General features: G+C 40.4%; 1 protein-coding gene across 2 annotated transcripts in view; it reads left to right on the forward strand.

The window, feature by feature from the left end:
- Nucleotides 1-15,232, forward strand: part of ZFYVE28 (zinc finger FYVE-type containing 28) — a 300,215-nt gene that overhangs the window by 233,096 nt on the left and 51,887 nt on the right. For both annotated transcript variants that reach the window (XM_074951801.1, XM_074951802.1), the window contains exon 8: nucleotides 11,139-12,500. In XM_074951801.1, coding sequence (XP_074807902.1) covers nucleotides 11,139-12,500 — 1,362 coding nt within the window. The remainder of the gene's footprint in view (nucleotides 1-11,138; nucleotides 12,501-15,232) is intronic.

A 15,232-nucleotide genomic window follows, 5' to 3' on the forward strand; every position in this document is an offset into this window, starting at 1 on the left:
AGCAATGCCCCTCTGCCATGTACATTGGTCAAACTGGACAGTCTCTACGTAAAAGAATAAATGGACACAAATCAGATGTTAAGAATTATAACATTCATAAACCAGTCGGAGAACACTTCAATCTCTCTGGTCACGCAATCACAGACATGAGGGTCGCTATCTTAAAGCAAAAAAACTTCAAATCCAGACTCCAGCGAGAAACTGCTGAATTGGAATTCATTTGCAAATTGGATACTATTAATTTGGGCTTGAATAGAGACTGGGAGTGGCTAAGTCATTATGCAAGGTAGCCTATCTCCCCTTGTTTTTTTCCTACAAACCCCCCCCCAAGACGTTCTGGTTAAACTTGGATTATTGCTGTGCACATTGTAAGATGAGCTATTGCCAGCAGGAGAGGGAGTTTGTGTGTGTGGTTTTTGGAGGGGGGTGTGTGGGGGGGGGGGTGAGAAAACCTGGATTAGTGCTGGAAATGACCCACCTTGATTATCATGCGCATTATAAAGAGAGGTTTCAAAGAGGGATGGGCTATTACCAGCAGGAGAGTGAGTTTGTATGTGTGTGTGTGTGGGGGGGGAAGGGTGAGAAAACCTGGATTTGTGCTGGAAATGGCCCTACTTGATGATCACTCTAGATAAGCTGTTACCAGCAGGAGAGTGGGGTGGGAGGAAGTTTTGTTTCATGGTCTCTGTGTGTATATAATGTCTTCTGCAGTTTCCACGATATGCTATGCATCCGATGAAGTGAGCTGTGGCTCACGAAAGCTCATGCTCAAATAAACTGGTTAGTCTCTAAGGTGCCACAAGTACTCCTTTTCTTTTTTCTTTTTACGAATACAGACTAACACGGCTGTTACTCTGAAACCTGTCATAGAAAACAGTGAGTCTCATCATGTAAAGTGCTTTAATTGATATAATTTTGGAACTAAAGTGGTCATACTTTATAAGTCAATATTTATCCGACTGTGGTATCTCAGATAGTGCAGTCTGGGCCTAATTCAAACTGACTGAATTCAATGGGTGTCTTTCAGTTGACTTCATTTGTTTTGGATCATACCCTGTTTCTTTATACCTGGAATAAGAAAGAACTCAGATTCTGTAATGTGACCACTGTTGGTAAATGCAGAGTTCTTTATAGCAGCAATGTAGATATGCATGTGATTTTAGAGTAGCTTTGACAACGTCAGATAAGCTTCCAGCGGGACATAGTTGAGATACTCAGCTGTTGTGAAGTCAATAGAGCTGCATCAGTTTACATCAGTTGAGAATTTGACTTGGTAAGAGCAAAATAGGATCATGAAAACAAAGTAGATTCTTAGTCTGTGGAAAAATTTGGATAGTTGTTAAGTAGAGAGAGCTCTGAACAAATACTCCTACAAATACCTGCGTCCGACTCCACTCCCATGGCTCCCAGTTCTGAGCAATATCGCTCCACCTCATATCAGACGAGAAATTGCCACTGGCAAGTTACTGGAGAAAATACACACCAACTCAAGCCTGCTGCTGTACAATGATCTTTTTAAACCACTAGCTGCACGTTTGCCGTCACGTCACCCATTATGGTCTCATCTGCCATGCCAGGATGTTAGGGCGGAAACACTCTGGCGAGAGGAATGGATATCTGTTATAATCCCCAACCAGTCCCTCGTCGCCAACCCCACAATTTGCCCACGTGGTTTTGACCTGCCCCATCGCCAATGGTCCCTGTTGAACAGGTTCTGGATCAGGCAAGGTCTCTGTGAAGCCAACCAGTATCGCTGGGGCTTTCATGACAGCCCTTTGTGCGGCTGTCTTGCAACACAGACAATGATGCACATTGTCGATGAATGCCAGCGGTGGCCTCGAACTGCATCACGGCACTGAAGATGCTATCACTTGGCTAGACGACTATGCACACATTAAATAAATATATCTTTGGAATACTCTGTGAGCACACTGTCACAGATCCTAGTGGGAACCCCTTCTTGGCCACCCACTAGGATTGCTGTGAGGGGAATCCACGCCTCTGCTCTGGATCACTGGTGTGTTTGAAGCTCCTGGAGTCCAGTCATGGCACCAACCTGAGGGTCCCCAGGCACACTCTCAGTGCACAGACCTTCTATCTGGCACCCTCCCTCCCTGAGTGTAGAAATCTCCTGTCCAGCTGCCTAGCCCCTCTGAGCACAGTGCTGAACCTTCATACTCTCCAGTACTTAAAGACTGCACTATCCCAGAACTCCTCCCCAAAGATGTGAAGCTTTGGTTTACAGTTTAGCTCTCTCAAGGGCCTGCAGGAGTTGTGACGCAGGCTACACACACACTTTGTACAGTCTAATGTCTTCGTGCTCCTTATATTTAATCATGTAAAGCATAGGGGAGTATAGATCATACAAAACAATAAAACATCCTGAACACAATAACCCTCACTAACTCCCCTTCTCTTGGGAGTCCTTGGGGTACCATGTGTTCAGATAGGGAGGCAGGGTCCCCTGTTCTCTTGCCTAGCCTGTCCCACAGCAGTCTTCCTCCTCTTACTCTGGTGCAAAATGGCTCTACCCCTCTCCTCAGCTCTCCCTATGAGTCCATTCATGGACTCCTGCTGGGGTCATCTGCTTTTGTTCTGCCTTTGGGTATTTTTCCATTACTCCCAAATCCCTCTCCCTTCAGACAAGAGGAAGAAGTCTCCCAAGTCGAGCATACCCATTGTCCTGAGTTGTCTAAATTTGAGTAGTGCAGATCACTCACCGCTATCTTTGGCCTGGTGGAAAGATCATAAAACTTTAGGTCTGGAAGGGACCTCTAGAGGTCTTCTAATCCAGTCTCCTGCCCTCAAGATAGGACTGGACTAAGTACAGTATTATCTAGATCATCCCTAACAGGTGTTTGTCTAACCTGTTCTTAAAAATCTCCACTGACAGAGATTCCACAGCCTCCCTAGGCAATTTATTCCAGTCCTTAACCACCCTCACAGGAAGTTTTTCCTAATGTAAATCGTAAACTCCCTTTGCTGCAATTTAAGCCCATTGCTTCTTGTCTTATCCTCAGAGGTTAAGGAGAAAATTTTTTCTCCCTCCTCCTTGTTGCAACCTTTTATGTACTTGAAAACTGCTATCTTGTCCCCTCTCAGTCTTCTCTTCTCCAGACTAAACAAACCCAGTTTTTTCAATCTTCCCTCATAGGTCATGTTTTCTAGACCTTTAATCATTTTTGTAGCTCTTCTCTGGATTTTGTCCAATTTGTCCACATCTTTCTTGAAATGTGGCACCTAGAACTGGATACAATACTCCAGTTAAGGCCTAAAAAGAACGGAGTAGAGTGGAAGATTTACTTCTCTTGTCTTGCTTACAACACGCTTGAAGAAGAAAGCCAAGGAAAGTGTGGGCCCCTTACTGAATGAGGGAGGCAACCTAGTGACAGAGGATGTGGAAAAAGCTAATGTACTCAATGCTTTTTTTGCCTCTGTTTTCACTAACAAAGTCAACTCCCAGACTGCTGCGCTGGGCATCACAAAATGGGGAAGAGATGGCCAGCCCTCTGTGGAGATAGAGGTGGTTAGGGACTATTTAGAAAAGCTGGACGTGCACAAGTCCATGGGGCCGGACGAGTTGCATCCGAGAGTGCTGAAGGAATTGGCGGCTGTGATTGCAGAGCCCTTGGCCATTATCTTTGAAAACTCGTGGCGAACGGGGGAAGTCCCGGATGACTGGAAAAAGGCTAATGTAGTGCCAATCTTTAAAAAAGGGAAGAAGGAGGATCCTGGGAACTACAGGCCAGTCAGCCTCACCTCAGTCCCTGGAAAAATCATGGAGCAGGTCCTCAAAGAATCAATCCTGAAGCACTTACATGAGAGGAAAGTGATCAGGAACAGTCAGCATGGATTCACCAAGGGAAGGTCATGCCTGACTAATCTAATCGCCTTTTATGATGAGATTACTGGTTCTGTGGATGAAGGGAAAGCAGTGGATGTATTGTTTCTTGACTTTAGCAAAGCTTTTGACACGGTCTCCCACAGCATTCTTGTCAGCAAGATAAGGAAGTATGGGCTGGATGAATGCACTATAAGGTGGGTAGAAAGCTGGCTAGATTGTCGGGCTCAACGGGTAGTGATCAATGGCTCCATGTCTAGTTGGCAGCCGGTGTCAAGTGGAGTGCCCCAGGGGTCGGTTCTGGGGCCGGTTTTGTTCAATATCTTCATAAATGATCTGGAGGATGGTGTGGATTGCACTCTCAGCAAATTTGCAGATGATACTAAACTGGGAGGAGTGGTAGATACGCTGGAGGGGAGGGATAGGATACAGAAGGACCTAGACAAATTGGAGGATTGGGCCAAAAGAAATCTGATGAGGTTCAATAAGGATAAGTGCAGGGTCCTACACTTAGGACAGAAGAATCCAATGCACCGCTACAGACTAGGGACCGAATGGCTAGGCAGCAGTTCTGCGGAAAAAGACCTAGGGGTGACAGTGGACGAGAAGCTGGATATGAGTCAGCAGTGTGCCCTTGTTGCCAAGAAGGCCAATGGCATTTTGGGATGTATAAGTAGGGTCATAGCGAGCAGATCGAGGGACGTGATCGTTCCCCTCTATTCGACACTGGTGAGGCCTCATCTGGAGTACTGTGTCCAGTTTTGGGCCCCACACTACAAGAAGGATGTGGATAAATTGGAGAGAGTCCAGCGAAGGGCAACAAAAATGATTAGGGGTCTAGAGCACATGACTTATGAGGAGAGGCTGAGGGAGCTGGGATTGTTTAGTCTGCAGAAGAGAAGAATGAGGGGGGATTTGATAGCTGCTTTCAACTACCTGAAAGGGGGTTCCAAAGAGGATGGCTCTAGACTGTTCTCAATGGTAGCAGATGACAGAACGAGGAGTAATGGTCTCAAGTTGCAATGGGGGAGGTTTAGATTGGATATTAGGAAAAACTTTTTCACTAAGAGGGTGGTGAAACACTGGAATGCGTTACCTAGGGAGGTGGTAGAATCTCCTTCCTTAGAGGTTTTTAAGGTCAGGCTTGACAAAGCCCTGGCTGGGATGATTTAACTGGGAATTGGTCCTGCTTCGAGCAGGGGGTTGGACTAGATGACCTTCTGGGGTCCCTTCCAACCCTGATATTCTATGATTCTATGATAATACATCCCAGAATGATATTTGCTTTTTTTCCAACAGTGTTACACTGTTCACTCATATTTAGTTTGTGATCCACAATGACCCCCAGATTCCTTTCCACAGTACTCCTTCCTGCGCAGTCATTTCCCTGTCTGTATGTGTGTAACTGATTGTTCCTTCCTAAATGGAGTACTTTGCATTTGTCCTTATTGAATTTCATCCTGTTTACTCAGACCATTTCTCCAGTTTGTCCAGATCATTTTGAATTTTAATCCTATCCTCCAATGCACTTGCAACCCCTCCCACCTTGGTATTGTCCGCAAATTTTATAAGTGTACTCTCTATGCCATTATCTAAATCATTGATGAAGATATTGAACAGAACCGGACCCAGAACTGATCCCTGTGGGACCCCACTCGTTATGCCCTTCCAACGTGACTGCGAACCACTGATGATTACTTTCTGGGAACGGTTTTCCAGCCAGTTATGTAGCCACCTTATAGTAGCTCCATCTAGACTATATTTCCCTAGTTTTTTTTATGAGAAGGTCATGTGATACCGTATCAAAAGCCTTACTAAAGTCAAGATATACTACCTCTACCACTTCCCCTCTATCCACAAAGCTTGTTGCCCTGTCAAAGAAATCAATTAGGTTGGTTTGACATGATTTGTTCTTGACAAATCCAGGTTATTACTTATCACTTTATTATTTTCTAGGTATCTGCAATTGATTGCTTAATTATTTGCTCTATTATCTTTCTGGGTACTGAAGTTAAGCTGACTGGTCTGTAATTCCCCAGGTTGCCCTTATTTCCCTTTTTATAGATTGGAACTATATTTGCCCTTTTCCAATCCTCTGGAATCTCACCAGTCTCCCACGATTTTTCGAAGATAATCGCTAAATGGCTCACATATCAACTCAGTCAGCTCCCTGAGTATTCTAGGATGTATTTCATCAGGCCCCTGGTGACTTGAAAATATCTAACTTGTCTAAGTACAGTAGAACCTCAGAGTTATGAACACCTTGGGAACGGAGGTTGTTCATAACTCTGAAATTTTTGTAACTCTGAACAAAACATTATGGTTGTTCTTTCAAAGGTTTACAACTGAACATTGACTTAATACAGCTTTGAAAATTTACTATGCTGCTTTCCCTTTATTTTTTTAGCAGTTTACATTTAATACAGTACTGTACTATGTTTGCCTTTTTTGGGGGGGGGGGTCTCTGCTGCTGCTTGATTGTGTATTTCCGGTTCCAAATGAGGTGTGTGGTTTACTGGTCAGTTCATAACTCTGGTGTTCGTAACTCTGAGGTTCTACTATAATTTTTAACTTGTTTCCCTATTTTAGCCTCTGATCCTACGTCATTTTCACTGGCATTTATTAAATCAGATGTCGACAACCCTGCTAATTCATGGAGGATCCACACACACACATTGGCTTTCCATGATGCAGTAATTTCATCATACAATTTCATAAAATTATTCACAATTCAGATGTAGTACAGACGGAACCTCCAATTCATCACTGACACTAATGCCATATGCATCGATCTTCATATAATATTTACCTATCAGATGGACTTGTAAACTTACAGATTTTTTAAATTTTATAATACATCATGATAACAAGATTGACTTTTAACTATGGAGGATAATTAGCCCTAGAGAGATTGCATGGTACCTTTTCTAACAAATTTACAACTGAAGAAATTGCCAAACAAACATTAAACTTCAAGATTCACGTGGAATGATTTATGCAGAAGAAGAAGAAGCATTATGGAATGAAAACAAATCTGCCAGAGAAAATGGGGAAGTGGGTGTAAGGTGGAGGACACAATCCACATAGTGTGATTATGGCTATAAAGGTGAATGCAAAAATGGCACCTGGTGACTGCACATGGCTGTATCCAAGTGTTTATTCTGAGTCATAGCTGCTTAGGTTTACTGATTTTAAAAAAATCAGTATTTTATTACTGTTAACGCTGTACAGTCAGCAGAGCTGCAGAAGAGCATGTGCTGTCTTTTATTCCGCCTCAGTTATTATCATCTAAAGCTGCCAGCTACATTTTGATTCTACAGTTTTTGTTGTGTGATATCTGGTGATGTATGAGTCAGATCTAACATGACTTATTTTCAGATAATATGTTGATGTTGCAGTGGTGGCAGTCCTAAAAATCTTGTTTGACCTTTAACATAGTAAATTTGACACGGAAGTCATTGATTAAAAATAAATATGGATCCAAGAGATGTCTATTTTTTGCCTTCAGTGACTTTTTTTACTACAATCACTCTTTTTATGGAGTTTTGATATGTGGATTGTCACAACCCCAGATTTCCTATGACCCAGGGCACCCTACTGTCTGCTCCCTTCTTATAAGGACTAGGTTTGCAAAGCAGTCCCTCCCTTCAAAGGCCATTGTAGAAATTCCAATTCACCACAGCTTCTATACAGACTGAATTACAGAACTTGAAATATATTGTTTACAATTAACTCTGGTACTGATCACCTGGCAGAGCTCTCTGTCCTTTTCAAGCCCCATTTCAGTTTCTTTTTCATAAGCCACAGAGTCAGATGTTCTCCCAGTGTGGTATCTGTGACGGTTGGATCACAGAAACCCCTTGGGAACTGCCACCTGATGTGCTGAAACTACCTCTGAACCTGTTTTCCCTGCCAGCTTGGGACGTCAGTGCCCTGCCTGGTTGTGCCAGACACGCTTGCCTGCTACAAACACAGACCCAGGTCTGAACCATGTCCCACCAAAGCTGCAGGCTTAACTGAAAACAGCTTAAGAAGTGTTCCTGTCTCCAGCACTCAGATACCCAACTCCCAATGGGGTCCAAACCCCAAATAAATCTGTTTTACCCTGTATAAAGCATACACAGGGTAAACTCATAAATTGTTTGCCCTCTATAACACTGATGGAGAGGTATGCACAGCTATTTGCCCCCTCCAGGTATTAATACATACTCTGGGTTAATTAATAAGTAAAAAGTGACTTTATTAAATACAAAAAGTAGGATTTAAGTGGTTCCAAGTAATAACAGACAGAACAAAGTGAATTACCAAGCAAAATAAAATAAAACACTCAAGTCTAATCCTAAGACAGTAAGAAAGTGATTACAGATGAAATTTCACCCTCAGAGATGTTCCAGTAAGTTTCTTTTATAGACTCGCCTCCTTCTAGTCTGGGTCTAGCAATCACTCACACCCCTGTAGTTACTGTCCTTTGTTCCAGTTTCTTTCAGCTATCCTTTGGGGGTGGAGAGGCTACCTCTTGAGCCAGCTGAAGACAAAATGGAGGGGTCTTTCAGGACTTTATATAGTTTCTCTCTTGTGGGTGGAAACCCCTCCCTCCCCCTGTGTAGAATCCCAGCTACAAGATGGAGTCTTGGAGTTACATAGGCAAGTCACATGTCCATGCATGACTTAGTTATCTACAGGGACATTCCCTGGAAAGCTCAGATGTGGATTGGTGTCTATCAAGGTCCATTGTTTGCCAAGTACTTCCATTTACTTGAATAACCCCTTCACACTATGTTGATCAAATCTGCCTTAGGTGCTTTCTGCAGCAAACACTTTAAATACAGGCTTAGAGTCAACGCTCATAATTTCAGATATAAAAATGATACATGCATACAAATAGGATGAATCCATGCAGTAGAACATAACCTTTGCAAAGATATGTTATAAAACATATTCCAGTTATGTCATATTTACATTCATAAGCATATTTCTAGAAAGCATTATGAGGTGCAATGTCACAGTATCACTGCCACCTTCTTACAAGCCTGGATCTTTATCATGCCTGATGGACCAGTCTGTGGAATATGGAGAGACCTTTCTTGGCAATTTCACCCAGCCCAGACAAAATCACCTCCAGCTGGTCTCCACACACTCGCCTTTCCACGATCCTCCTCCCACTGCTGCTCCAAGCAACCCAAAGGGCCCTCCCGAAGTTTCAAGCTACTTTCTCAGTTCCACCCATATATTTTACATCCCACATACCTCATACCTAAAATAAGATAAATGCAACATACACCATTGTCTACATGGGTATAGTACACATAATCATAATAGCACTTTGCACTTACATAGTACCTACCATCCAATGATTTCTAAGCCTACTAGGAGTGGCTCACTCCCTTTCCTGTGCTCTAGCCACAGGACTGTGCTGCCCCTAAAAATCACATGTACACATTTATGCCACCAGGAAATCTTTTGGTTTTTTTCAAGGCTAATACAGTCGGTATTTTTGAGTTAAAGTATCAGTCCCAAAGATGACTTTTTTTTTTTACATGGTGTTTCCATTTCAGAATCAGGATATTATTAGTAAGAATGTAAATCAGGTTTTAAGATGTGAAGTCGAGAGCTGTTATCTTGTTATTAACGTACAAAATTGTCAAGGTAATGTTAAGTCTTTGAGCATCCAGTAAGTTTATGATCTCCACAATGCTTTCAGGGCATAATACAAAGTCCAGTGAAGTCAATGGAAAGATTCTCATTTACTTCAGTGGACTTTGAATCAAGCCTCAAACACCGCCTGATGAGGGATCAGTTAGATCGCACTAGCCTTGTTTCCTTAAAAGTCTGCTATCCTGTACTCCCAAATAGGGCATTTGACCCCTGAAAGTAATTATCACTTAGTAGTAGAAAAGAGGAAAAAATAGAGGGTCTGCTGAGTAATATATTGAAAAGGAATTGCCGTATTGACAGATTATCAGTTTGTCGTTGCTGTCCTGCCAAGTATCAGACAAGGGTAGTGTATTATTCCATTCCAGTTATGCCTCAGGATTCTTCAAATGACACAGCTTCGTGTTTACAAAATAAGTGTGGCTCTTATACTTGTTAACTTTTCTTCATTTATCATTTGGATATGGAAAATGTTAAATGTAAGTAAAACATGATTTCTAAGTGGATATGGAAGGAACTCTGCAATGGCGTCATAATATTGGTGTCCCAGATCTGAAGAAGAGCTCTGTGTAAGATTGAAAGCCGGTCTCTTTCACCAGCAGAAGCTGGTTCAATAGAAGATATTTCTAAGCAAAAGATATTACCTTACCCCACCTTGTCTTCCTTAGTTTAGTCATATTTGCAACTGCTCTTTTTTCAGCTCAGTTCATCAGAATGTTGTATATTTTTTCTAAGTAAGTTTTTCCTTTAATGTAGATTAATAGTGTGCTCAATAACCGTATTACTTGCAGAACTGAAAAGGGTAATGTCAGTAAATATTTTTCACCTCATGAACTCTTAAATATTATTTCAGCTGATTAAACAATGTCAAGGAATAAATGAAAGTATCACAATGCAAAGAAACACTAAGAGGCGGTGGAAAGAAAAGATGGGAAATCTCCAATCTTGTGTCTTCTGTCAATTTCTCAACTATTAACTATTTATGTATTAGTAATGGGAATCAGAAGGAAAATGCTCATAGTAACCTACCTAGAAATATATTATTGTATAAAGTCTAAGAACAGATTAGGTTTTCTTCAAAATAGGTTTTGTAATTTAGACTATATTCTCAATTACAGTCTGAGATTTCCAATAAGTCAGCACTGCAAAGGGGACATTGATTAATGTTTTTAATACATTCTTTGTATCTGCCCGTGTAATAGCTTGGGAAATTTTAACTATACTCTTGAGTGCAGTAACCTTCACTGACTAGTTCTCAGGAAGGTGTCTGTGTCCTAACCAAATTACAGTATGCAGGGTTTTAATTCAAGCTAGTAATATATTTAAAATGTGAAACATTATTTTTGCACCCCAGATGACTAAATGTTTGGTTTTTTGCAGCAAGAAAAGAGAGAATATTTTATTCTGTGTTTCCCAGCATAGTCTCAGGTTCAAGTGTAGGAGAACACACATACTCTGAATTAGAATTTACAATGCACTTAGAATTCTCCAGCTCCAAGTGCTAGCTAATACTTTTCTGTGTCTATTTCTAAATTCTTCATGTGGATTTCTTTTCAGACAGAGGAAGCTTCTAGTAAGATCTGTAATGCAGTCACTCTTTATGAGTACAAACTGCAACATAACGTCTGCATTTTTTGCTTTGTAGGGATCTGCTTCAGACCTTAACTGATGATGAGCTGCATACACTGGAACGTAACCTCTGCATATCCCAGGATGTGGATTTTCCTGTCAGAACAGATCCTGAAGTGCCCACTATCAGTACAACTGCCTTAGCTGCACCTTTGCCTGCTGAGGAGCTTTCAGCAAAAGCTGAAAACACAGAGGCTGAGCTAGCCTGCTCTATGCAGTATGATGAACAGGAATTGGAACAGCTGAATAGGATGGTCCATAGGGTTGGAGATGAGATGTCTTCCCTGCTTTCCCCACCAAGTGTATGCCAGTCTCCAGCACACAGACCTGGCATAAGAAATGGCTCCAGCACAGAGACCTCACCTAACAGGCAACATTTTGACAACTTAACAGACGAAGAGGAAAGAGTGTTTTTTATGGATGATCTGGATGGAGCAGGAGAAGCTCTTGCTGGGTTGGATTCAGACAATGACACATTTGCATGGGTGAATAACCCTTGCCACAATTCAAAGCAGAGTGTGCAGTACAGGGACCCTCTAGTGTATGACAATGGTCATCAAACAGAAGAGACTTTACTTTTAAAAGAAGCAGAAAGCGATTTAAGCAATAATAACAATATTGAAGATAGCAAACAGATGACTTGTATCTCAATTCAAAATTCGTGCAGTTGTTTAGAAGGTCCTGATTCACAGTTATACCTCAATGGCTGGGATACATATGTTGATGCAGAGACAGCAGAAATGATAGCCCATAGGACAGGTGGAATGAAGATATCTGCTACTGTAATATTTAATCCCAAATCTCCCTCTACTTCAGAATCCCTAGTGACAACACCAGAAGTAGCTATCAGTTGTGTTCCTGGGTCTTCTGATTCTTTAGTTGATGAAGAGGAGAGTGAATCCCATAAGCTCAGTATAGCTGCCACAAATTGTCTAATTAATTCCTGTGTGTGTTGTGGCAGCTGTGAAGACAGTAGGGAGGATAATATTGATGGTTTAAAGATGAGACATTCCCCAGGAAAAGTTATAAATGCTTCTTATAGTTTAGTAAAATCTAAAGAAAAGGACCATATAGATAAACTTGATCATGCAGTCACTGCAGAGGAGGCATTAAAAACTGAAACGTCTCCTGCTTTGCTAGCAGAAAGAGATTCTGGCAGAGAAGAACAGAAACTGTCTAACTCCTCTAAGTGCCTGGCACATTCCTCAGGTTCACAGCTGGGAGCAGAAAATGGATCACAAGTAGAGGTGGAAATTTTAAATCAGCAAAAGAAATGGGAGAAAAGAAGGCAGCCAAGTCAAAAGCAATCAGAGAACAATGAAGAAAGTAGTAATGAAAGAATAGCAAAGAATGACATTAAATCAAGATCCAGTGCAAGGTAAGATCGTCTTGCAATGATTTTATTGTCTCAGGACTTGCATACAAAATAGCTAATAGTAACATAGCGATTTATACTATGCTTTCCTTAGCAATGAGGGCGCACATAATGTTAGCTGATTTTTAAAATAATAAAATGTTAAAGGCCAAGGAATTGTTGACTATAAAGGAAAACATTTTTTTACTACTTTTAAAAATACTTTTTACTGTATGATCAGATTTATTTTTTGTGCAAACTATGGCTTTTTCAGCAACCGTTTAAAACTCTTTTTAATCTCGGGTCTTTATGTTGTCCCCTGAGCTATGAAATAAATTCATTAAATAACATCTGACCTGTTTAGCTTAACAAAGAATTGCCCTTTAAGAATGCAATCTATTTTAATTTTATTTAAAGTTTAACATAATTCTGTTTTGTGATATGTTTGAAATTACATTTAACATACTATATTATTGTACACAGTGTATGATCCTTTCTACATTGTTACATAGCATTAGCACTACTATGGCAAAACTGGTAGTAATAACTTGAACTATGGGTAGAAATACAGATTTTGATATTTTAGTCTCAACTTTTGATATTTAACTTACTACTAGAGCTGGTCAAAAAATACAAAGTACTTTCTCAAAACATTCAAATTTGTTTTCATTTCAAAGTGAACAAACCAGAACCGTTTTTATTTTTTTAATATTTTTTGTTCTTTCAAAATGTTATTGAGAAGATTATCAAAACCTTTAGAAATGGCTATTTACAATTTTTGTTTGCTGAAAACCAGGTGTTCTGGTAAATTACATTTGTTTTCCCAAACACTCAGCTTTTGATAAAAAAAAAAATAACTGTTTTCAATTTTTTTTTAATTCCAAAAATCATTAATATTTTTTGTGGAAAATGGAAAAAATGTTAAATGTCACTTCTTCCTCCAGCCCCACAAAAAAGATATTTTGTTTCTGTGGAGGAGGGAGGTGAGGGGAGATCCTTTTTCAGAAAAAAATAGTTTCTTTTGTAACGTTCTAACCAAATTATTTTTTAATAATTACGGCATTTAACATCCATAGCTGTTTTCCATCTTCAGAGCATTTAAGGACACTAGCTAATTAATCCCCAAGGTGAGCAAACGTTGTTATCTTCATTTTGCAAATGGTAGTGGGAAACCAAAGTGGAGCAGTTAAATGATTGAGTTAAGGCTACTTAGTGAATACATAACGCTGAGATTGGAACTCGGCATCTTCCAGCTCCCAGTCCAGTTCTCAGACCAATAAAGAACACTGTTCATTCCATCAGTGACAATTTTATGTATAAAACTTGTACAAGGAAATGAGAATTTCCTGTGCATTTTTTATTATAGGGGGGACCTTGAAGACTCTCAACACTTGTGCAGGCTTGCAGACACCAGTCTGGAACTGTTGGGTTAATTGTTGTTCACATAATGTAAGTGGAAGGCAGAAGTGCTACTTTCAATTGTACCAAGAATTCCGAGTCTTGTCTTGTCCCTGATTTCTAAAGTTCTCACTGTGACTCACTCAGAAAAGGTTGCAGGAGTACATTTCTATGCTATTGTGTCTGGAAAGAGATATTTGCCAGAGTAAATCAAAACACAGTTCTGTGGTGCAGAATGAGGTTCAAAGTGCAGAATGAGCTACTAGTTATTGGGAATTTTTCCTAGCATGATGTTTTATTCTAACTTGCACTATAATAGAAGCTCTTTAAGAAAAGGAAGCTGAATCTTCCCAACCCAAAAGACATGAATAATTGTATTAGCTATATGCATCTTTACTAATGTGCCCTCCTTTACAGTCTAGGATTAGCACCAGTGTTTTCATGAAGCTGATGGCAGTAGTACTGTCCCATGTTACAGCATTGCAGTCATGCAGAACATTGGTGAATGCATAGTGTGAAGAAGTGCAAACATAAATTCAACAGACACTAGAAGTTAACTCCATCATATCATTTTAGGGGAGTAAAATGTCCAGCAGGCATCCTGTCTTTTTTTTATTCTGAGTTCTGGCTTCAGATGCCCCTTTGTTCTAACATAACTATAACTATTACCATTTTCAGGGTGGGGGAGAGGGATTATTATGGTTCTCCAGTTTTAATGACCCTTTCTATTTCTGAGTGCTCTGGAAGCTTCATCTAATGAAGATTTACACAGACTGTAAACTCTTTGGGACAGGGACTGTCTTTTTGTTGTGTACAGTGCCTAGGGTAACACGGTGGTGCCCCAACCACTGATTGGGACCTCTAGGCACTACCTCATAGTACAAAAGTTATGGAAATAAAAGTATTAAATAAGAATGACACCAATAGAAATACCAATATTAAACGTAATAACACTAATAGTGAGAACAGAAAACAATGGAACTGAGGGTCCTCTGTGCCAATATAATATAATAGGTGCTGTCACCTGCTATTCATGCAATGTGAGCAACTAACCCAACAATTCCAGACAGGTATCTGTAATGCACATACACATAATTAACTGGTAAATATTCTTATTGTTCTAGTTGCTAGCCCTGTTTCTGTGGCCTCTACTGTCAGAGCCATACTTGGAAAAATTTGATCCCTACATACATCCTTATTTTGTTGTTTTCTGACACTTGTAAATCACTGTTCTACATTTTAAAACTTTTACTGTATATTTCATGTACTTCAAACTAGCAGTAAGTACTGCTGTACCTACATACTAATAATCCCTTTTACAAACAAATCACATTCCTTGCTTGTAATATCCTTTCCAG

Source organism: Natator depressus, chromosome 4 (assembly GCF_965152275.1).
Source record: "Natator depressus isolate rNatDep1 chromosome 4, rNatDep2.hap1, whole genome shotgun sequence".
Lineage (NCBI taxonomy): Eukaryota > Metazoa > Chordata > Testudines > Cheloniidae > Natator > Natator depressus.